Source organism: Juglans regia, chromosome 13 (assembly GCF_001411555.2).
Source record: "Juglans regia cultivar Chandler chromosome 13, Walnut 2.0, whole genome shotgun sequence".
In the NCBI taxonomy this organism is placed as follows: domain Eukaryota; kingdom Viridiplantae; phylum Streptophyta; class Magnoliopsida; order Fagales; family Juglandaceae; genus Juglans; species Juglans regia.
The window spans coordinates 37,357,154-37,382,135 of NC_049913.1; the positions used below are offsets into that span (position 1 = coordinate 37,357,154).

Here is a 24,982-nt window from a genome sequence, read left to right on the forward strand (position 1 = left end):
TGTAAATAACATTTCACAAAGAAAATAATTGGATTTCCACTTGGACCCGCCAAGATGGCGTGGATTCTCTCTCGTCGACAAATTTCACACACCAGCAAGAGCCGCACTTGACCAGAACAGATCCTCCTCTTGCTCACCGTTTCCCAACCCACATTCACTTTCTTTCTCAACACTCTCGAACCAAAAATCATTGCAAACTGTAATCACCTATCCCATAACTGTGACGACGCCGGCCCAACTTGCATAGTTGCATGCTCTCCTATTCTCTCCTCCAAGCTCCTCCTTTCCCTCCCCCACAATTCTCTTCCACTTCGCTCATCAGAGCCCTTAAACCTTCACTCTTTCCTCCATTCCTCTCAATGAAGGACCGGCCTCCGTCCTCCTACGGCGCCGTTTACGTCCCTCCCCACCACCGCTTACGCTCCGTCATCACTTCCCCGAATCACACCTCCGCGGCTCTCATAGACTCCAAGCTCCGCGAAGCCCAAAGCGCGGTTCTAAACCCTAGAGCCGGTGCTCTGCCTCACTTTCAAGCCCAGAATCATCAGCAGCAGGAACAGCTCCACAAGGGGAATTCTCAGAACAACTCGGCGTGCGATGATATGGTCTCCGAGGAAGACTCAGATCGCGAGTTCGAGTCATTTTCACAGCCGGTAAGACTTCTTTTTCATTCTATTATTTTTATTTTCTTTGGTGTGATTTTCGGCTTTGACTTTGACTGACTGAGCTATTGTTTGTTTGAAAACTTCCACCTACTCCCGTCCCATTTTCGTCCGACTATGATCAGCATTACCATAAAAAAAATAAAAATAAAAGGATGATTCGAGAGTGATAAAAGAGCCGCATTTTACATAGTAGGATTATCTTTACTAGCGTAAGATAAATGATAGAAACACGCTATAGTAACCAAACTTACATGTTATGTCAAAATTATCACGTCGAACTAAAATTCAAAAATTAGAAGAAGGCTGGCATTGTCGGTGCAGCTTTCGAGATGGACACCTTCTAGTGACTATAAGTATTCAATTCAGTAATTGGGCAAAGTTGGCTCTATACTTGGTAGTTTAGCCCGGATTTTTTCGTCGTGCCTTAAACGAGGTGGGTTTGGTTGTTGGACCGAGGACGGAGCAAGTGTGGCACTTTGGAGGGCAATGGCTGCTCGATTTCCACGCCACCATCCTCACTTATACAAATGCTTTCCAGGTGATCCCTTTATTTTGCATCCTTAAATTAACACTTTTCAACATGTGGCTCCGTCCAGAGTGAAATTTGTAGCTGCCAAAACACAATGGACATATAATCGAGGAAGAATCATGAGAGATGACACAATGAATACAAATTAGAAAATTAGGATGCAAAAACAGCCAGGGGCTATTTTCTTAGATGGTTCATTAAGTTTGGTATTTAATATATAAATATCTACTCTATTCACATCACGGAAGTTACTTATCCAAAAAAAAAAAAAAAATCACAGCATGGGAGGAAGTGTTGATAGATATTCCAAGGGAATGAGCTAAGTTGATGAGAATGTGAGCTGAAAGCCTCACATTGCCCTGAGTATACTAGATTTGAAAATGACGTTCTCTTATGGGCTCTTAAGCTAAGACTGGCCTGAACTTAATTGAAGCTCAATCCCTGTGTCTTAATTGAAGAGGCAAAGTAATTACACCTGGTTGGGTTGTTCTATAGCACAGTCTTCTGATATGGGCTGGCTTGAGGAGGCATTGGATATAGGCTCCAATTGTCTGTAAAGATTCATAGTTCAGTGTTTTCATTTGACTACTGTTAAAGCTCTTCAGCAAAGGTTAATATGCTTTTCTGAATGAAGTTTCCCCTTTTTCTACATGTTATGCATGTTTGAAGTACCAGCTCTGCTTTAGTTACGTCTGAAGCTTGTTTGGTTTGGCTGAAAAGTTAATAGCAAGTAAGAATAAAGAAACTATCAGAAAGCTTTCAAAGGATACCGTACCATACTCATGATAGAGTTTCAATGTGATGGTGTTCCTGAAGCCACACACATCTAGGGTACAACTTCAGCTTGCAATCTTTGTCAAAGCATGAGTAAAGTTCAAGTGGCACATTTCTTAGCTTATTCATGTGAAGTGTCGTGACATGTAACTTCCACTGGAATCGTCTTTACAAATGCAATACAAGTCCTGCAGGCTGCAAACCATAACATTTTTAACCAGACAAGGTGGATAATGTTAATCATCTTGAAATAATATTATTTACAATTGTGTTCAGAGAATGGATTATGATGATTATGTGGTGTATAATCATCGTAATCGCATGAGTACTATTAGTTTCATAAATGGGGTGTATAAGATTATCTCAAAGGTGGTCGCCAATCGCATTAGTACTGTTATGATTAGTATTATTTCAAAATGTGTTTGTGAAGGGGAGACAAATTTTGGATTCGGTGTTGATAGCCAATGAATGCCTAGATTGTAGAATCAAGGAGGGCACACCGTGGCTCTTGTGCAAGCTAGACATGGAAAAAGTTTATGACCATGTTAATTGGGATTTTCTGTGTTATTTACTTGGGATGTGTGGTTTTGGAGATAGATGGATTTCATGGATTAGGCATTGTATAACTACGGTTTGTTATTCGGTTTTGGTGAATGGAGCACCGGGAGGATTCTTTAATAGCTCTAGGGGATTAAGACAAGGGGATCCCCTCTCCCCTTTGCTCTTTGTCATTGTTATGGAAGCATTGAGTCGCATGTTTAGAGCGGCGGTTAATGGAGGCCTCCTTGCTGGATTTTTAGTGGGAGGTGTTACTATATCTTACATTCTCTTTGCTGATGACTGGCGAATATCTTGGGCTGTAAGGTTGCTTCGTTGCCTTTGAAATTCCTCGGTCTTCGGGCTGCTTTCAAGACAAAATCTATTTGGGATGGTGTGTTAGAAAAAATTGAAAGAAGATGATTGGGTGAAAACGGATATACTTGTCCAAGGGTGATAGATTAACTCTTATCAAGAGCACTTTATCTAACCTTCCTACCTATTTTCTATCCCTTTTCCTACTACCTGCAAGTGTGGCCTCTCGTATTGAGAAAAATTTTCGCAACTTTCTTTGGGGAAGCATTAGGGAGGAAACTAAGTTCCATCTTGCTGGTTGGGATAGATAAAGTTTGCTTGCTGATTCCATGCAATGGGTTGGGGGTGCGTAATGTGAGGGTCTTCAATAAAGCACTTTTGGAGAAATGGTTGTGGAGATATCATAGGGAAGGGGAGGGCTTATGGAGAGAAGTAATAGATTCTAAGTATGAGAGTATGCGGGGGGGTTGGTGTTCTAAGGAAGTTAGGGGGACACATGGCATGGGATTGTGGAAAAATATTAGAGCTAGATGGGGAAGATTCTCCAAGTTTTTTAGATTCACAATTGGAAGCGGTAACAATGTTTATTTTTGGCATGATGTCTGGTGTAGTGAAAGGGCTCTAAAGCAGGTGTTCCCCATGCTCTACCAAATTTCTTGTGACAAAGAGGCTGCTGTGGCTGATTTAGTGGTATTATCTAATGGGGCTGTCCATTGGAATGTAAGTTTCTTGAGAGCGGCTCAAGATTGGGAGTTGGATATGTTTGCTGATTTCTTTGACTCGTTATATGCAATGTTGATGGGCAATGAGATGGAGGATAGGATGATTTGGTATCTAAGTGGAAATAAAAAATTCTCAGTGCGCTCCTTGTATACGGCTCTCTTAAGTTTTTCTAATGATCATAGTTTTCCTTGGCAGGCTATTTGGAAGTGCAAGGTACCTTCTAAGATTGCTTTCTTTCTATGGACTGCATCTCTTGGGCGGATTCTCACTTCGGATAATCTGAGAAAACGTGGTCTCATTATCCTAGATTGATGCTTTATGTGCAAGAGAGACGGGGAATCGGTGGATCATCTTTTATTACATTGCAAGGTGGCCATGTGTTTATGGAATGGGATCCTTAAGCAGACCGGGGTGGCTTGGGTTATGTCTGGAAGAGTTAGGGATATTCTGAGGTGCTGGACATGAATTAGGGGGAATGCCCACATAGTTGCTGTGTGGAGAATGATCCCTCATTACATTATGTGGTGCTTGTGGCTGGAGAGAAACAAGAGGGGTTTTGAAGACATGGAGCGTTCTTTGGATGAGCTGAAGCAATTTTTTTACAATACCTACTTTCTTGGGCTTCAGCCATTATTTGTAATATAGACAGTCTTCATGACTTGCTTGTATCTCTCACTAGTACCTAGTTGTAATTAGGCATGTTCGTTGTATACTATCGTTGTACTTAGGAGATTCCTTTTATATCGGTAAAATTTGACTTTTACTTATAAAAAAATGATTAGGTTGATCAGCTAGTGAAGGTTTTTGGCTAACCATGAGCCTTTTTTTTTTTTTTTTGTTGGGGGGGGGGGAGAGGTTCTGAAAATGTATCAATTTCTGCCGTGTTTGATATGGCTCCCATATTATTTAGGGCTATCCTTTCTACTTTCTATAGGAGGAAATGGTGTTCTGAATCTTTTTTTTTTATCAGTAAACAAGATGATCATAAGAGTAGGCAAGAGCCCAAGTATATGGGACATATACAAGAACAACACCTAAGCTGTAAGTGTTTCTTCCATGTTGAAATGCAGGAAGCATACTGCTTTTTTTTTTTTTTTACTTTCTTTGCATCTTGCCATACATGTCATGCCATTTCGGTGCTCATTGGCCCTTTAATTGTTCTTGAGAGTTTGAGGAGTTGTTAAGTGTACAGATCTTTGTATATACTTGCTTATGTATGTATTAACAGTTTTTACAATGCTTTTCAGGGTGCTTCCCACTCTAATAACGTCGATGATTGGAGACGAAAGTTAACAATGTTTTTACATGACAAGGAGAAGCAAGAGTTGGTCTCAAGGGAGAAAAAGGATAGACATGATTTTGAACATATATCAGCTTTGGCAAGCAGAATGGGGCTTTACAGGTATCTTTTGCTTCACCAGAATAGAAGTTTTAATCAGCTTGTCTACTGTTAATTACTATAAAGTGAAATTTCTGAAAAATGAAATTATCTGTGTCAGCCATCTGTATGCAAAAGTTGTTGTCTTTAGTAAGGTCCCGCTGCCGAACTACAGATTTGATCTGGATGACAAACGTCCGCAGAGGGAGGTATTTTCTCACAATTCTGTTTCACTTGCTGCCCCTTTCTGTATGCATTTTTTTATGCATCATTATACTGCCATTAATGTACATTGTAGGGTACAAAATGTTGTCTATTTTGTTTTCTTTTCTTCTTCCATGATGTTTGTTCAGGTCCAAAAGGGTAAAGTTTTTTTTCCCTCCCATTACTCTCCTCTCATACTCTTTCGACATACACTTTTAAGGGTACAATTTAGAAAGTTGTGTTAAAAATTTCAGGCTATTATATTAATTGTCTTTTCTTAAAATGTGTGCATTGGCAACTTTGACAAACAATTTATGAAAAAGGTGTGTTCATGTTTCTTAAGAATCTGAACTAAGATTTTAATAATTTGACAGGTGACCTTGCCTCTTGGGTTGCTGAGAAGAGTTGATTCCTACTTAGGAGAATACCTCTCTCAAAAGTCTAAGACTAGAGAAAACTTTCCAGATCTATCATTTTCGAGATCGAGCAGTAGCTGTAGTATTGCCACTGATGAAGGGCTTTTTGAGCAACCTGAGCCACTGGCAGCGAGTAAGGCTGTTATGGAGAAAATTATTTGGCGGAGAAGTTTACTACTGCGGGATCAGCAACAAGCTTGGCAGGTTCATTTTACCCTGACAATTCTAGAACTGTGATTCTTTCTGCTGTTATCCGAATAAACTCTTTGTAAGTTTTACTTCAGAAGTTAGAAGCATGGATGTCTTTCCCGTGTATGACAGGATACTTTGTATAAAATATTACAAAGAGATCAGCTAAAGGGAAAGAAATAAGGAAACAAATAGTGTTGGCTATGCAACACATCCTCTTGAAATGGATAAAAAGAATCCATCTTTATACCATCACTTGTTTGTATCCTTACATGTGTATTTAAGCATACTAAAACTTCTTTGCTTCATCTCTTACCTTTTCATAAGCTTACCTCTCAACTGATTGGAGACATAAAGGTAGAATCTGAACTAGATGGTGGCTCCCTGAAACAATGCCCTATCCCCCCAAAAAAGGTTTAAAAAAGATGTCACACAACAAATAGTTAGATGGTAAGAACAACATCAAACACTTTTGAATTGTTTCAGTATTTTAATAGATATTGCAGAGTTTTGCATTCACCAATCAAGCCAAACAAATTAGGTCTTACACAAATGGATACCTTCTCATGAAAACCAGAAATATGAAACTTTTGAAGAGAGCGGAGTGGTTGGAGAGAGCTTTTGAAGAAGAGGAAGTTCTTGATGTGGTTGGAGGAATGGCAAGGGATAAAGCTCCAGGTCTGTATGGTTTTTCGATGGCATTTTTTAAGCTTGTTAGGATCTTGTGTGAGAGGATGTTATGAAGGTTTTTCTTAAATTTCATTTGTTTATGAAATTTGAGAAAAGTCTTGATACTAAATTTATTGCCCTTATCCCTAAAATGGTGGGGGCTATGGAAATGAGGGATTTTCGCCCAATCAGTTTGGTCAATTGGGCGTACAAGGTTATTTCGAAGGTTCTAGCTAATCGTATGAGTGTGGTGATGGAAAAGATTATATTGAAATCACGAAATGCATTTGCCAGGGGTAGAAAAATTCTAGATTCGGTATTAATTGCTAATGAATGTTTGGAAAGTAGAATAAGATTGGGCGACTTTGGTATTCTTGTAAAATTGGACATGGAAAAGGCATATGACCATGTTAACTGAGAGTTTCTCTTATATTTACTTGGGAGATATGGCTTTGGAGAGAAGTGGTGTTTGTGGATTAAGCATTGCATTTCGATGGTCAGATTTTCTATTTTGGTGAAGGGTTCCCTAGTTGGTTTCTTCAATAGTTCTCATGGTTTGAGACATGGGGATCCTCTGTCTCATTTTCTTTTTGTCCTTATCATGGATGTTTTGAGTAGAATGATTGAAGCGGCGGTGGATGGGAGTTTCTTGTCAGGTTTTTTGGCGGGAGATGATTCTTGGGAGAGCATAAAGGTCTCACATCTTCTTTTCGCTGATGATATTTATATTTTCAGCGAGACTAATTAGGATCATCTTTGTTCTTTGAGGGCCCTCTTGTTATGTTCTGTAGTTGTTAAAAGTTTTATATTACTTGGGGACATTTCAGAGGAGACAACATGCCTTTCTCTCTCCATACAACCAAAAATCAGACGATGAAAAGTGACAATTTTTTCTCTCCAATGATGTTTGGTGGTCTGTAATGACGGGATTACGTTTGAGTTTTGAGTTGTTTGGTTTGATCAGGATGGGGTTTTCAAAAGACTTAGTGATAGAATCGAAAGTTTTTTCATTAGTGAAGGAGGGAAGCTTCTTGCTTATTATAGAGAGAAGTTGGAAGGTGATGAATAAGTTGACATGGGGGTTCTCCACGGTGCATTGGTTTGCTAAACCACTGGAGGATTGTCTAAAGGGAGAAAAAAGGATTTCTACACCACGGTTAGGGAGGGCAATCGCAGCTTCATAGCGCAGCGGTGCTCAAATGCTCGTGGTCGTAACATGGTGCTAGTGGAATATGATGGTGGCGGCAGGCTTAGTTTTATCTTCATACCCGAAGAGACGGAGGGTAAAGGATGGAGGAGGATGGTGGAGGCACTGTGGGAGTTCGCGTATAGGGAGAAGCACAAGCCATAATAGAGGAGAAGCACCTATGTGGCCATCAGTGGTGGTGCTTCAGCCGTAAAAACGCTCCTACAGGGAGGTTCTGATGCTGGTGCAATCCCGTGAAATTAGAAGTGGAGATGGTGGCGTCGTCATGGAAGCTTGGAGAGAGAAAGGGGGGGGGGGGGTTGATCCACGACCCTCTATTGGCAGGAGCCTTGCATCTTCACTGAAAAAGTCTGCGGGAGCCTCGTGACCAGCCGAGGAACCCTCGACGGTTGCCCACAGGGTAACGATGACGGTGGAGGAGCCGACGACAGTAGTTTTCGAAAGGGTTCTAGACCTTTCTCTACCACCAAGTGTTGGATCTCTGGCATATCTTGGCCAGACACCATTGACGAGCAGCAGGGAAGTTGTATCTCTTCCGGTGGAGGCTTTACAGCAGACAGATGAGTATACCAAGATACTTGCAGTAGGGAAGGGGCTTAGAAAGGATGGCTTGGCAGCTAACATAGTGAAACTTTGGGAAAATGATCACAAATTGACTAATTTGATGCCTTTAGAGGGAGGGGCATGATCGAAGCATTGTGGATTTTATGAAGATTGTGGAGGAGGCAAAGGATTTCATTTTTAGAACTCTTTATCATTGATGACTGCAAATGAATGTTTTTCCTATTTCAGTTCTCAGGATTTTCTTGACCTTTTTACATTATTTACAAACCTAATAGGGTGGCAATAAACCTAATTATGTATTGCCAACTATTAAAATTTTGTCTTTATAAACTTTTTTTAATGTGTTTGCATTATATCTAAAGAGTAATATATAATTAAAAAATAGTAACATTTAGTATACAACCTAAGGTTGTTGGTTGATTATTGGCCTCTTGGTTGAGGAACTTAGTGGAAGCGTGGTTTGATCAAGTGGGACTCAGATTCATTATTTGTTCTCAGGTTCATATGTTTGTAAGAGTGGCCCAGTTGCTTTATGTGGAGTTGTTTTTGAATTAGCTGGCTCTTTTAATCATTTTAGGAATTCGTGATGTCTAGATGATGTCAAGATAATATGTTTTCTTTAAGGATGGTTTTTATGTGAGACTTTACAGATTTATTCAGGCTGTTGGCAGATCTGTTGATAATCTATATCTTCTTCCTGAACATTCATTGTTTTTACAAGTACTCCTGCCTGAGTATTCTTTCACAAAATATTGTGGGATGAAGTGTTGTGATATATTTATTTCTTATTTTGATTAGGAATCTTCTGAAGGTAGAAAAATGCTGGAATTTCGTCAGAGTCTCCCTGCTTATAAAGAAAAGGATGCATTGCTGACAGCTATTTCACAAAATCAGGTGGGTCAGATTTTAGTTTTTTTGTTTTGTTTTGTTTTGTTTTTTGGACTAGCTGCATGGCTCCAAACTGAAGTGCCTTCTCAACGTGAACCTCAGAAGTTTCTTTTTTCATACCTTATTTCTTTGGGCTTTTGTCATTTACCGAATGGACCTACTATTCATGACTTTCTATTGCCTAACTTGTAATAGGTGTTCTCTTTAGTATACTCCATGTATACTTGGGCAATGCTTGTTTACTTGTTTCGATACACTTTTATTTTACTTATAATAAAAACATGAAGCTGCAGGAAGGGACTATTGTAGAGGCAAGCTAGGGTTATGTTAGTTAAAATTTTGATTTTCTCTTGATTTGGTTTTGGGAAAAGCCTTCCTGGCACAAATGATATTATTCTCATTATAGCCACCATAGCAGTAGAAGTCTCTTCATTTCATGCTATCAAAAGGTCAAATGCTTGTAACTAGATGTTTTTTCCCATAATTTAGTGCCTTGAAGAGGATCAAGTCAGTACTGAATAATTTATTTTCCACCACGATAGATAAGGACTATGCTTTAGTTTGATTTTTCCATATTCAAGAATAAAAATGTCCCCTCTTGTTTTGGGTGTCACAAAGTAGGGCGATGTTTGAATTTGTTGTTCTTTTCTCCTTTTCACAGTTTTATTATTTTCTCTTCTTTTTTTATAAGTAAGATAAATCTACCCCTAAGCAAAGAGAGTTATTGTAAATCTACCCCCAAGTCTCTTTTCTTTTCTTGTTTTTGTTTTTAAACAAATTTTCCTGTAAGATTAGTTAGATGCTAGTATGCAGCTGTACTCATAAGAATTAGTACAACTTTGTTGGTTTTTATTTATTTTTTATTTTTTAACTTTTAATGGGAAGTAGTTTTACATTCTCAACAATACTTGAGAACTAGATTTTGCCGACTCCTGGTTTGCTTTTGCATGGTTCTATGATAGATAGTCCTTTTTTAAAAAAAAAATAGAGATTCTTGGATACTTATTGAATTTGTTAGGAATTTACTTGCTATTAAAAGAACCATATCTCTCTTAAGAGGTCAAGACCCTGGTTTGTCTAAATTCATTTTTTTTATTGGTAAATTTTTTTTTATTGATCATAAGAATAGGCAAAAGCCCGGGTATACGGGACATATACAAAAGCGTCGCCTTAGCGTGCTAGTTTAGTGATACAAGAAATTCGTGGAAACTCATTCCATTGAAATTAATTACAACCGACCAATGAAGTGAAGTATTGAAAAACAATTTCCTAAGCTCTTCCATTGATCGTTCTCGATTTTCGAAGCTTCTGTCATTCATTTCCCTCCAAATGTGCCACCATAAGCATATTGAGACCACCATCCATATTGCTGCAATATGAGAGTTACCCTGAAGACCTCTCCAAGAAGCTAAGGGCTTGTTTGGAAATAGATCTCATCCCAAAATTCTCATATCATCTCATCTCATATCCTTCCCAAATATAATTCAAATACAAATATTTTCAAATTAATCATTACAACTTTTTCAAACTAATCATTACAACTTTTCCAAACTTTCAAACAAAATAAAAAACAATTCAACTTTTTCAAATCCCCAAACAAAAATAATATTATAAAACTATATTCTAACAATATTTTAACTTAATAATATTTTTTATTCAACTTTTTTTCTCGCATTTCCCAAAACCCAAAAAATACTTAACTCAAACTATCTCGCTACTATTCACAAGCATCTTACTACTAATTACAAAATTTTCATCTCATCCCACTCCCCAAACGAGCCCTAAGAGATTAATCACCCTTCTCGGCAAAGTTATTCCCACCCGAGTGAAGAAGTCGTTCCATTTTGATAAAATCTTTCATAAAATCTTGTTCAGCATTTTGATATGTATTTTGAAATTTTAATAGAAATAGGAGAAAACTTGGGCACTGTTTGTATAGAAGGCTCTCCTAGTGACCGTTATTTGAAATTGAAAATATCATTTAAGTCGAAATGAACATAATTAAGATGTTGGTAAAAAGTCATCCAATCAAAAGATGGATTTCAGCTTATTCATAGAGAGGTTAGAACTTAACACCATTGATATTTTAGTTGATCTGTACTGTCCAAATGGTCAGCATAATGTAGAGCCATGCAGCAGCCTGAATAAAATAGACTTTTTCCAGTAGGACATCCATGTCCAGTACAAATGCTCTTCAACTTTTGTTGGCATTACCCATTGAGTCCTGTACAGAGAGAATATAATTGACCTCTCCTTGTATGGGTTGTCAACCAAGTGTACTTGTTTATCTTGTATATTTCCTATGTATATGGGCTATGCCTATCGTTGTTCATCAATATAATTCTTCATAGTGATGCCAATAGATATTTGTGTACCGTACAAACAAAATTTTCTCTCCGTACATTCATCAATCCGATGAGGTTTGTGGGATTTAAAGGCGAGCTCTGAGACTGAAAAGAAAGTGTAGGATATTAACTAAGATCGTGGGAGCTCCAATAAGAATAGTTATTTCATCAAAAGCCTTCGTTTTGATGAAGGAGGGAGGCTCATTACAGAGAGGAGTTGGAAGGTAATGAAGGAGATAAGACTTGGGAAAGTGATGGTGCAAGGGTTTATCAGAACCTTGGGAGAAAGCCTGAGGAGTGGGATGAAGGAGTTGTATGCGACAACAAGGGAGGGTGATAGAAGCTTCATAGCACAGAAGTGCTCAAATGCCCATGGGAGATTTATGGCGCTGGTAGAATATGGTGGGGGTGGAAGACGTAACTTTATCTTCATTCTGGAAGATGTGGAGAGGAGGGGTTGGAGGAGATTGGCAGCTACGCTGAGAGAGATCATTTTGGAAGAAAAAGGAGCGACTCACAATGGAGGTGGGTGCTTGCAGAGGCTACCGGAGGTGAGGACCAGTAAGCGGAATCAATCATATAGCGAGGCACTGGTGCAGTCGACGGTGTCAGTGCAGTCTTGGGAACAGTACAAGGGTGGCGTATTCGGTGGAAGGGCAGCTCGTAGTAACGGTCAGAAGACAAATACGGTTCCTTAGCTCACTAGTACAGTATGTATGTAGAGGGAAGGAGGTGGTGGCAGGTCCTTTGTCAGCTTGTCAAAGAATGGCGTGCATAGTACCTTGCAAAAAATGCAAGCACAATTGGAGGCTCTGAGGAGCAAGTACACTTATTGATATGGTGCGCTGAGGAGGAAGCAGAGGTGGGATTGGGCCTGGGCCTGGGCCTGGGCCTGGGCCTGGGTCTAGGTCATGAGACAATGCATGGACAAGGAGGGAGGCCACAGCTCATGGGTCAATGAGCAAGTGTCGAAGCCTATGTGGGCTTCACGAGTGAAAAGGGCCAGATGCAGGTGAGGGAAATAAATCAGGGCCGGGCCTGTGGGCCACAGCCCGTGGAACATTTCAAGGGAAAAGAAAAAATCCCTTTAGCCTAGCCTGTATGGAGAATTCAATATTAAGTTATTTAGGTTTACTTATTATATATGTTTTTTTAAACGAGTACAATTTTCTATTATACAGGTTATAATTGTTTCAGGCGAGACTGGCTGTGGCAAGACCACACAAATTCCCCAATTTATTTTAGAGTCAGAGATAGAATCTATTCGTGGAGCTGCTTGTAGCATTATATGTACACAGCCACGACGAATATCTGCTATGTCCGTTTCTGAAAGAGTTGCTACAGAGAGGGGACAGAAATTGGGTGAATCTGTGAGTTTCTGTTTTAAATACAATTTCCTCTGAAGACTGGCCCAAACTATTTTCAGTTATTGGTTATTTTTTTCCCTTCTCTCTTTAATATGAAATTCATATTGTTATTATTTTGTTGGCTTCCTTCTTCAAAGGTGGGATATAAAGTTCGGTTGGAAGGTATGAAAGGGAGGGACACCCACCTTCTCTTTTGCACCACTGGCATTTTGTTGAGAAGATTGCTTGTTGATAGAAACTTGAAAGGTGTAACTCATGTTATTGTGGATGAAATTCATGAACGTGGAATGAATGAAGGTAGATCTGGACTTGATCAAGTCTTTGATTTTAAAATGATGAGGTGTAATTTCTAACAACCATGATACGCATTTGATGGCAGATTTTCTTCTTATTGTCCTAAAAGAACTCCTTCCTCGTCGACCAGAACTTAGGCTAATTCTGATGAGTGCAACCCTTGATGCTGAGCTTTTCTCGTCCTACTTTGTTGGGGCTCAGATAATGCACATCCCAGTACGTTAAAATGCCAGTGAGCAATGTTATTTCCTTCCCTTGTCAATTTGATCCCTTCGTTTCCATGATTTTATTAGGGATGGTTGTGGATATACATGTTGCCACCCTTGTTTCTTCAGTTTCCAAGTTTACAGTTGTTATACTTCCACTGGAGTCCACTCTGATCCATAGTTATTACCTTACTATCATTTATCTATATGGATTAAGTTTTGCTGGAGTAAGTAATTACATTTATGTTCATCAAGCCATGTTAGTTACTGATTGGTGGGATTGATCCTTCTGATTATATGCATACAAATGATCCAAATTTTTTGTTATTTTTATGGCATGTTTTTGTTTCTAAAATTCATATTGCATTCTTCTCATGTTGATATAAAATATTTGTCTGGTGTTCCTAATGGTTTGAGCCAGTTTTTTATATGGTGAGAGCATTAGCTTTTATCATGATTCGCTTACCTCTACCATCATGATGTTTGGCTAGCCAATTTCTTGGTTGAGTTAGTTCTGTGCTTTGATTTTTTTAGATTAGTAACAACTGAATGATGATCAAGTTCAGGTGTATATTTTGATTGGATTATGAGTATCCCAAGTCTTTTGCTGAGAGTAACATGAATTTCATTGATGGCCAATTATTTATTTATTTTTTAAATCTCTTCTATTAAATTTTATTTTGCCTATCAAAGAAAAAAATTGATTACCAAAATGCACTGCCCAAGCACACGAAGAAATACACATCAGATACACCTAACTAGAGAAAATAATGAGATCAAGAAAAGTCTAGAAGCTAAAAGTTAGAGAATTAGAAATGGGTAGCCATCCAACAGTAAAGTTCCACCAGCTATTAACACCATTCAAACTTGTTAACTCTGGGCATTAATAGGATTTAGTAGATGTCGTTTTGGTATTCTATTTCATTTACTTTTAGTGTGGGTATTATGGCATAGACTCAGGCAAGGCATTGTTTCCTGTCTGGTGAACATCCATTTGTTTGATTTTGTTTCCTGGTGAAATTTATTTCCCTCTGCAGACTCTGATTATTTTAGTGTGATGTGGGTCTCATATCTCTACTTTTTCCTCTCACTTTGTTTTTAATTAGGGTTTTACATATCCTGTTCGAACTCATTTCCTGGAGAATATTTTGGAAATGACGGGTTACAGATTGACCCCTTACAACCAAATTGATGATTATGGTCAAGAAAAGATGTGGAAAATGGGCAAACAAGCACCAAGAAAGAGGAAGAGCCAAATAGCTTCCGTGGTTGAGGTATACAACATGCTTGTTGGGTACTTTAGCCGGGAATTTTTTATGTTATTTTTTCTTCTGTCTTCTTCTGATTTCCTTTTGGAAGTATTTTATCAGGATGCTCTCAAAGCAGCCGATTTTAAGGAGTACAGCCACCAGACTCGGGAATCTTTGTCATGTTGGAGTCCTGATTGTATTGGGTTTAATCTAATAGAGTATATTCTATGCAACATATGTGAAAATGAGAAGCCCGGTGCTATCCTAGTTTTTATGACTGGCTGGGATGACATAAGTTCTCTCAGAGATAAGCTGCAAGCTCATCCACTTTTAGGAGATCCAAGCCGGGTTTTGTTGCTAGCATGCCATGGGTCTATGGCCAGTTCAGAGCAGGTAAATCTCAATTCATAAATTTCATGTAGTGTCAGACAGATTGACTTGTATTGCGTTTCTTGCAGTGTTTTTTTTTTTTATAGATAATATAATATTTGGAATGCATGCAGAGGCTAATATTTGATGAGCCTGACGATGGAGTGAGGAAAATAGTGCTTGCTACTAATATTGCTGAGACAAGTATTACTATTAACGACGTTGTGTTTGTTATTGACTGCGGAAAAGCTAAAGAGACATCTTATGACGCACTGAACAACACTCCTTGTTTGCTTCCTTCCTGGATTTCCAAGGTTTCTGCTCAACAAGTAAGGTTATGTTCTGGCTGAAGGTTTGATCCCTGAGATGGAGATAGTATGTGATGGCACTGCATTAGTTCTCTTCAATAAACCTCTGAAGTTGTTTACTTGTTTGATTCTGGTAGTTATTATTGTTATTTTTTTTTGTTTTCGCATTATTTATCCACTTCTGTTCAAGGCTTCCTTCATGTTGAAAGCACTTGTCAGCAGATTAGTGTGAAATGGCATTATACTTTGTTATAATGGCACTTCCTACTAGAAACAAAGAAAGTAACTTCCTTAGTTCTGTGTTGTTTCATGTCCGTGGTTCATGACGAGCACAAATATTACCTAAATCCTTAAGAGGTTGAACCTGAAGAATTCATGTTTCATTTAACGGGTTTTCATGGAAAAGAGAGAGAATGTAGTGACAATGAAGGACGGTTATAGCTGGATTGCATAGGTTTGTTGGATCCTGATTCATGTCTAGGTGTCTGATTGGCATGCCTGTCATACTTTAGAACGTTGGCATTTGGCTGAGTTGTAAAATTGAGTTGGTTATCTTTATATTGAAGATCGATTAATGTGACAATTTTATGCACATCGAATGTACAGATGAAATACTTGTTTCATTAAGATTTGGGCAATGTGGCCACATATCGCAAATGGAGTTCCATGGTCCCCATTTAACATATATTTGGCATGCTTTGAGGAATGAGATCATTTTTAGTGCTTATGGATTGTTTTTTTTTTCCTGTATGTTAGTGTGCATCTAATTTGATTTAGACATTTAACATAAATTTGGCTTTTGCTTGGTGTTCAGTAGTAGGGACTTCATATGTGGACTATGACATTTTGTTTGTCTTACTACCTGTTCAAAGTTTTGGACCGTTAGGTTTGATTAAAATATGTTCTGTTTGTCTATGTCTTGTATATTGTAGAGAAGTGGTCTACATTCTTTATTGCTTTGGTTTTCCGCTATTGTATTAAACGGGGATGATATTCATGAATTCTTATCCTTAGTTCATCGCTCATAGAATGTATTTAGGTGTTCTATTGTATACTTCCTGTGTACTTGGTACATGTCTATTTCATTCACATCAATAAAGTTTATCTCTTACTTATCAAAAACAAAATATTGTAGAGAAGAGGAAGAGCTGGTCGTGTTCAACCTGGAGAGTGTTACCACCTCTATCCTAGATGTGTCTATGACGCTTTTGCAGAGTATCAATTACCAGAAATTTTAAGGACGCCTTTGCAGTCTCTTTGTCTGCAAATAAAAAGTTTGAAACTTGGAAGCATCTCTGAGTTTCTGTCTAGGGCTTTGCAATCACCAGAATTACTAGCGGTAATAGTCATCTTGATATTTTTCTCTCAAATCTTATTTTGGGGCAATTATTACAGGAATCTTCTGTCACGCTCCTTTCATGTGAGTTATTTCGTTTTTACTACATTTCACATATTGGTTTGATTTCTGATTGTTTGCAGGTTCAAAATGCTATCGAGTATCTAAAAATTATCGGCGCCCTGGATGAGAAAGAAAATCTGACAGTCTTGGGTGGGTGGAGAAATCTGATTTTTACCTATCCATCTTAATTCTTCAAACTTCTGTAAACAAGATATTTATTATAAGAACCATGTGCCTCATGCGGTCCTTGTCACTGACAGGGCGCTATTTGACTATGCTTCCAATGGAGCCAAAACTTGGCAAGATGCTCATCTTAGGTGCTATCTTCAATTGCCTGGATCCAGTATTGACTATTGTTGCTGGCCTTAGTGTCAGAGATCCCTTTCTAACACCATTTGATAAAAAGGATGTAAGTTGGCTTTCCGTCAGAAAATCATGAGATATGTTAACACACGTGCTTCCTTAGATGTGTATATATGCATTACATACATAGCGCGTATAACACTTGTGTGCTATTATAAGAACAATTAGCCTCATGCGGTCTTTTATTATGTGTATATGCGTCCTTGTCTTTTCACAAGGAGAAAACAAAATTTACGATCCAGCTAACCCATGCTCATTATCCAAAAAATAGAGTTAGAAGGAAAAAAACTAAGCACTCCGGCCCCCGTGGTCTGAGAACCTTCTGTATTTGTCAAACCCAACTGTGCAGCTTACTGACTGGATACCAAACTTGGACTAAAGTATTATGTTATTGTTTGGGATTTACTAGAGAATCATTGCATATTAAGTATTTATACCGTTCACGCTAACGTGGACATATTATTGGACTCTTGCTCCATGTAATGCCCCAGTGGAAGGCCCAGATCACATAGCCTATATTCTAAAAGGATTAGTCAATGGTACAATTGGAGACCCATTGTAATATTATAAAGAGCAAAAACTGCTTATTCCCAAGCAACGTGGGATCTCATACACCACCTACCCTTATCCTTATCATATAGGGTATCATAATCTACCCCTCTTAAATTCTAAATATCCTTGTCGGGCCAATCCATCGTATATGGCACGGCTCATGTCCCACATTTTTTGTTAGGATAGGCTCTCATACCATTTGTAATGTCCCAATGGAAGGTCTAAACCACATGACCTATACTCCAAAAGGACTAGTTAATGATACAATTGGAGACTCATTGGAACATTATAAAGAGCAAGATCTTCTTCTTTCCAAGCAATGTGGGATCCTATACACTACCTACCCTTATCTTTATCATATGGGGTATCATACTCCAGTATGTGATAGAGGAGCTGGTTTAGGAATTCCAAAACTTTTCTTCTTTTGTTAGAGTTTGTTGTCAAGCACCATAATTTGGCTACATGATAGGATAGTTCTCTCTAAATCTCAAACTGTACCTTCTCTACTTCAGCACCGAACCCAGATCTCCCCCTTCTAAGTGGGCAGAGGCACTTGGCCACAAAGGCTAATCGCACAAATGACAACCATCTTGGTTGAAGTAGCTTGTGGCTGCTGAGATGGTGGTGGGAATGTAGTAAAATTGCAGCCTATTTGGCAATTAGTGTAATGTAATTGTTGCTTATATGCTTGGAAAATAAGCTGAATAGAATGTGCTTGTTTTCCTCTTTGCAGCTTGCAGAGGCTGCAAAATCTCAGTTTTCACGAGATTACAGTGACCATCTTGCTCTTGTTCGGGCCTATGAGGGCTGGAAAGATGCTGAAATAGATAACTCCGGATATGAATACTGCTGGAGAAATTTTCTATCAGTGCAATCAATGAAAGCTATTGATTCTCTTAGGAAGGAGTTTTTCTCTTTGCTCAAGGATACTGGCTTGGTTGATGGCAATACTGCCTCCTACAATGCTTGGAGTCATGATGATTATCTCATCCGAGCAGTCATTTGCTATGGACTGTATCCTGGAATTTGCTCTGTTGTGGTTAGTCATAGGTTTTACCATATCTTCTTAAGCTTTGTTTTTTGTAAAATTTTTTACTCTTTTATTCCTTTTATCGGCGGTTTTTCTTCTTTCTTTCTTTCTTTTTTATTTTTTGGTGCTTTGATGAACCCTCATATTCATTCTTCCTTTATCTCTTGGAAGTGTACCAAACACTTAGGATTAAATTTCTCCGTTCTCCACAATTCTTTCCTCATTTTTTTGGTGGGTGGGTAGGGGTGATGCAATTAGGGACTTAGAAGGCATTGTCTGAATATTTCCATGATGTCATGAATGCAAAAGCAAAAAAGAAAGTGAACTATGAATAGATTGAATGGTTTGGCTAGGCCTCTTTGAACTCTTTGTTTCTTTTGTAACTAGATTAATTATTTGTTGTCTTTAAGAAGATGATTTGGTTGTTTCTTCCAATCAGTATAACCCGATTAGTTTCCTTTGTTGTAAGTCTCGATGTACTAACATAGATGCATGTGCAGAACAATGAAAAGTCATTTTCATTGAAAACTATGGAGGATGGCCAAGTGCTTCTGTATTCGGTAACTTTCTCCTCCTTTATATCAACGTATTATAAGGTTTTCTGCATTGTTTTTCACATTCTTTTTTCATTTGCCCAGAACTCAGTCAATGCTCGGGAATCTAAAATTCCTTATCCATGGCTAGTTTTCAATGAGAAGATAAAAGTGAATTCTGTTTTCCTCCGTGACTCAACAGCTGTTTCTGATTCAGTGCTTCTCCTATTTGGTGGAGGCATCTCAAGAGGGGATATTGTAAGTTGTCTAGTTGTCGATTTCTATAGCACAAGAAGACACGAGTCCTTGCATTTTTGTCCATTGGCTGTTATTGTTATTGTTGCCATTTGCCGTCATCATCATGATTTTGCTGGTGTAAACTTGGTTTTGGATCCTTGCTTGAACGAGAGGTCTTTGGCTCAAGTCTAGGCTCCTACATTTCTTCTCTTCTATTTGCATGTGCAAGGCCTAGGCCTACGTTCTATCATGGTTGCAAGGGTTGTAGTGTAGCCTATATTAGAGGGCTGTTGGTGTAAGCTTTAAATACATTTTTGGCTCCGTTCCTTAACAGCTCAACTGCATAAGCTTTCAGGACTATTCATTTAATATATCGGTGTTGTCTTACTGTTTTGGCAGGATGGACACTTTAAAATGCTGGGTGGATATCTTGAATTCTTCATGAATCCTTCTATAGCAGACATGTATCTAAGTTTAAGGGAAGAACTTGATGAGCTGATTCAGAACAAAGTAAGTAAAACTTGGGTGGGAAGCATATCCTTGTTTTTCCTGAATTTATGGATTCCTTCTATATTTCATCAGTTTCTTCTTGAAATCTTATACCTATAAAAAAAATTTTCTTCTGAAATCCTAGTTCCATGCTCTAAACATGTGCCTTTCTATTCTTGTGTAAAATGTGTTTCCTGGCTGACATGTAATGTCTTCGTTATTGATCCTGTTAATTGACCCTGGTCAATATGGGCAGCTACTGTATCCCAGGATGGACATACACACCCATCATGAGCTCCTATCAGCTGTGCGGTTGCTGGTTTCAGAGGACGGATCTGATGGCAGGTTTGTATTTGGCCGCCAGGTCCTGAAGTCCTCAAAGACATCTGTTACCGCAACAAAGCCTACCTTAGTGTCAAGAATTGAAAGTGGACCTGGGGGTGATAATTCTAAGAGTCAGCTACAAACATTGATCACCAGGGCTGGATATGCTGCGCCCACTTACAAAACTAAGCAACTGAAGAACAACCAGTTCCGTGCCACCGTGGAGTTTAATGGAATGCAAATTATGGGTCAGCCTTGTAACAACAAGAAAAGTGCGGAGAAAGATGCTGCGGCTGAGGCTCTTCAGTGGCTTATGGGTGGAAACCAAGCGGGCAATGAGTATATAAATCATATGTCAATGTTGCTGAAGAAAAGCAAGAAGGATCATGGTTAATCTAATGAGACTGAGTGAGGGCTTTCCGGGAAAGCGATGACCATGATGAATTGTTTTTTCGAATTTCTGCAACATAGTCATGTGGATCAAGATCCCCCCTCTCCCTTCTGGAAAAGCGGAAAAAAAATGAAAACATAAGATGGCAGTCACTTCAAAGACCCAGTGAAACTTGACCATGTGATATGCATACTGTCCTATAAGCAGTCAGACTTGGGCATACTTCACTATGAAAGAACATTGTTTAATTGAATGATACTGTATCATCTGCTTTAAGTGATAGAGCTACAGCAGACCGAATAAAGTCGAGGGGAATGCAGTCGACCTATTTTGTTCGTTTCATGCTTTTTGCTTACACTGGGGGACAATTGATGGTGGCCTGTAGAGATGGTCAAGGACAGGCTTGGTGGGAATTAGTACATGGCATCAATGGACAATATATACAGATGGGAGGAGGAGCTAGCAGTGATAATTATCCCGGTTTTAGCACAGATATATAATTGAGAATGTACACTTTTGTATATTATTATTACTTTAGAAGTAATGAGTAGGCATGTATTTTTTTACGGGTGATATCATTTTATCTTCTCCTTTTCCAACTTCTTGTAGTTTCTGATGTCAGAAAAGAAAAGAAAAAAAAAAGCCTGACCGTCTATTGCTCTGTGCAATGTGTGTATAACCAATGGATTCGGCTTCCTGTGCATTTGTTGGTGTTTCTTTTCGGTTGGATTTTCTCTTGGGTTTGGCTGCATGGGTTGATTTTCGTTTCTTTGTTTGTTTCAAAGCAATCTGGCCTATAGTTGGAGTGAATCAATAGCCTCGATTTTGTTGCATCAGTCCAAAGGGACTATCTTTGATCATCTGTTATATACACTAAACAGAAAAAACGAGTTGATAACAAGTAAATTGCATTGTCATTAATATTCTCAGGCTTCAATCATCATACATCTGTTTGAGGATGGGTAATGTTCAAAATTAGAAGTAACTGATATACCAAACCATAGGATTCCATTTAGATGATGTTTTCTTATTGTTTAGAGTGGAAAAGGTTTGGAGTTGAACCTCTCCCTAGTCCCTATGCATTTTCTTTTCGTTTTTTAGCTAGGCTGCAGTGCAGCACGTACAGTTCAACGGATCGAGGATCAATGACATAGTCTTTTTGCACAACAAGACGATGCTCCAACTATGTTATGGCTGTGTGGCTGGCAATTCAGGATAGATTAGACACTGGTCAATGCATGCATATGGCATTCTTCCAGAAATTTGTTGTTCCCTTTACGGACAAGATGTGAAAGATATCACTTGCTCTTCTTTTCCTTTCCTTGTCTACTCCAAGGTCATTTCTGGTTTTCTATATGCCAGAAAGTTAGAACTTCGAAAGAAGATATCTTTTGAACAAACAACTTGCAAACTAATGCCTTTTTCCAATGATTTATTTAATGTTGCAGAAAAAAAAAAAAAAAAAGCTCGAGAAGTACTCTTCATGATAATTAATTCCTGATGAAGTTACCGCATATTGTTGCGATATTTGTGATGAAGTTACGTATGGGAAAGGATTAGAGCTAATACTAGATCTCTCACTCTTCAATAATCTTGATCTATCTCAAGAAAGTAGGTTCATGCATGATTCTAAAGATTATGCAGCTTTTACACGTACGGTGCTTTTCGACATGGATAGTTGTACGTGTTGCCTTGCCAATTGTCTTCATGTTGTACGTTTATGATCAGGTGGTGAGGCCCTGAGGGAACTTCTTGTCGATTAAATTCTCTAATTTCCAACTTGAGAAGTGATGTGATGTTTACGTCCCGATCCGCCTCTTGAAATACTTTCTCCATCCTTTTTACGTAACAGTACTATATATAGTAGATAATGAATCTTTTTTTTTTTTTTTTTTCTCAGCAAGTAGTTGATGCATTCATTCCATAAACATAAGAGGTTACAGCAGTAAAATAGTCCAGAAACATAACTAATTCAGTAACATAAGAGAAGTATAGAAACTAATATATTACAGATGGTGGAGATAATGAATCATCTATTTTCTTTGTTACAACTTTTTTTTTCGCAGTTCTGTTTTAAATGAAGTGATACAATTGCATTAGTTGGTAGTTAAATAGGTTGTAAAATAAGTTGTAGAAGATGAATTATATGCATCAGTCACTGTTCATTTTCACATCTCTTACTTATAGCCTTTTTTATTCATAGATTGTGGAGGGTGTTTTTTACGGGATATGGAGTGTGAGGTAGTGAATATTAGTTGATGAGAAGAATTTTTCGTTCTAGAAATATCATTATTCTTACATAATTGCTTAGTTATCTTGCAAAGAAAAAAAACATATAATTAAAAAGAAAAAAGAGTGATCAGCTTAGGAGTGTTAACTAGAATAATAACAATAACAGGCAAGCTTACATGCATGAAATGTTAACATGAATAGTAGTACTATATAATATATATATTTATATATATATATATAGAGGGAGATCTAATCTAACCCCAAAGACTTGTTTCATGATCTTATTATTATAAAGTAACATGAATCTGTTTCCCAAGGCTAGGGTACTCATGGTTTTTGTCCTATAAGGAACTGCTACCATTAAAATAGCTTCTTCAAATCTAAACCACCAAGTTGCCCTTTATTAAAAAAAATGGAGGGCCAATTTCTTAGCCTGATCGACCACGATTAACGTTGCTGATCAACCTGTCTCCACAATATTCTATTCTTAGTAAAAATTTGTGACCAACCTCGTAATGCGACACTGATTTGGCTGTCGGGGCCGTATGACTGATTGAATAGGTAAAATAATGTGGGGAAAAAAAAAAAAAACGGGGAATCTGACTCATATATAAATATATATATATATATATATGTGAGATATGAGAGACAGGCTGGGAAGTTCTGCCCCTCCATGATGTCCTTGAATCGTAGCGAAAATTTCGGACCTCGATGATTAAACAAAGCAATTGCTGGGTATTAAAGAGGAAGATTACAAGTCAGAACTGAGTGCAAATGTGTTATTGTCTAAGCATTTTATGCTCTTTCACAAGTACTACTTTTCTGGTGTTTTATTTGATCGATCTGCATGAATGAATTACAAAGTGCTGGAAATCATCATGTCTCCCCACCCCACAAAAAAAAGAAAAAAAGAAAAAATGGTGACCCCAGAGCATGTGACGATGCGTCCTCGTCGTCATGCTGTATTGTTGCGGGGGTGTCGGGCCAACTTTGGAGGTCAGGAGCAGAGTGGAATTGACCAAAGTTAAAAGCCATATATTCAAATTGGAGTTGACAGTAGGGTTAGGGGACCCCTTTTGTATTATAGATTTTTAAAGTGTGTGGACTATATGCAAAGGGAGCCACATTGTTGGATCAGAGGTTTGTGAATCCCGTGACAATTAGAGAGAGAGACTCAAGAGAGAGAGAGAGATCAAGCTACAGGTTAAAAAAAACTTTAAAAAGCTGGATCAAGGAGGGGGGGAGAGGGGCCATAGCTGTTTGGAAATATTTTAAGTTAAAAGTGGCAAGAGTTGTCAGCTAGGGATCGAAGATAAGAAAACAAAAAAAAAAAAAGCATTTTGATTAAACAGTACCCAGGTTTGGTCTATATGCATGTAAGTTTGTGATAATAATTCTTCTTTGCTAGCTACATGGGTTTGTTTCTATCAATCAACCCGATCCATCCCCAGCTCGAATTATATATATCATCGTATCTTCTTGCTCAAACAGAGACCATGAAGCAGATGTTCATAATCGAATAAAATGATTGTGTGTGTGTGTATATATATATATATATCCCGATTCCTGAATTTGATTAAAGGAAAGAGGAATATCTGAGAGATCAAGAGATATATATATATATATTCTTGATATATACACATAAAAGAGAGAACAAAAATGGAATATATGTTCATTTTACAGCAGGGTTTTAATTATATATGACAAGTCTGCGACGACTCTTGGATCGATGTCGAAGACATGCATGCATGATTCTTGGGGTGATCTCGTGAATATATATATATATATATATACACACATATATATACATATGTATATGTATATATAATTCATGATCATGAGCATGATCTTCATGATCTCCAATGATCCCACATGCTCATGAGGAATCCTTAACGTACAGAGCCGCCAACTCCGGCGTCTGGGGTACGTACATCATACATGGATCGATATGCTACGGACTTTTGGAAACTGTTTTGCGTACGTTTAATTTCCAACATTAAATATATATTTAATTATAAACTTAATTTGCATTCTCACATATATACACGTGCATGATTATCGTGTAAATATTAAAATTAGGTGGTCAGTACTCACTATGGGTTCGATTCAATTATATTATATTTTATATATATATATATATATATATATATATATATGAAGCTAGCGTGTCGGATACATATTGATCAGCTTAGTGTTAATCTACGTAAAAATATTTTACTTTTTAAATGATATTTG

General features: G+C 38.1%; 1 protein-coding gene across 2 annotated transcripts; it reads left to right on the top strand.

The window, feature by feature from the left end:
- Positions 1-79: 79 nt before the first annotated feature.
- Positions 80-21,236, top strand: LOC109007771 (DExH-box ATP-dependent RNA helicase DExH5, mitochondrial). Of its 2 annotated transcripts, none has more exons than XM_018987605.2 (19): positions 80-653; positions 4,791-4,945; positions 5,043-5,130; positions 5,500-5,745; positions 8,969-9,064; positions 12,585-12,773; positions 12,908-13,067; positions 13,150-13,280; positions 14,377-14,544; positions 14,641-14,913; positions 15,024-15,218; positions 16,333-16,536; positions 16,677-16,746; positions 16,857-17,005; positions 18,245-18,550; positions 19,042-19,101; positions 19,180-19,332; positions 19,711-19,821; positions 20,057-21,236. In XM_018987605.2, the coding sequence occupies exons 1-19, from the start codon at positions 252-254 to the stop codon at positions 20,516-20,518; spliced, it is 3,618 nt and encodes a 1,205-aa protein (XP_018843150.2). In that variant the 5' UTR covers positions 80-251; the 3' UTR covers positions 20,519-21,236. The 2 variants fall into 2 exon arrangements, with proteins under 2 accessions (XP_018843150.2, XP_018843168.2); XM_018987623.2 differs by lacking the exon at positions 80-653 and adding an exon at positions 4,565-4,584.
- Positions 21,237-24,982: the final 3,746 nt, after the last annotated feature.

Excerpts from the sequence above, each read along its gene's own strand:
- LOC109007771 (XM_018987605.2), top strand. The coding sequence starts at position 252 with ATGCTCTCCTATTCTCTCCTCCAAGCTCCTCCTTTCCCTCCCCCACAA. Across the intron at positions 16,537-16,676 it reads AATCACCAGAATTACTAGCG|GTTCAAAATGCTATCGAGTA; the intron begins GTAATAGTCATC and ends GATTGTTTGCAG. Across the intron at positions 16,747-16,856 it reads AGAAAATCTGACAGTCTTGG|GGCGCTATTTGACTATGCTT; the intron begins GTGGGTGGAGAA and ends TGTCACTGACAG.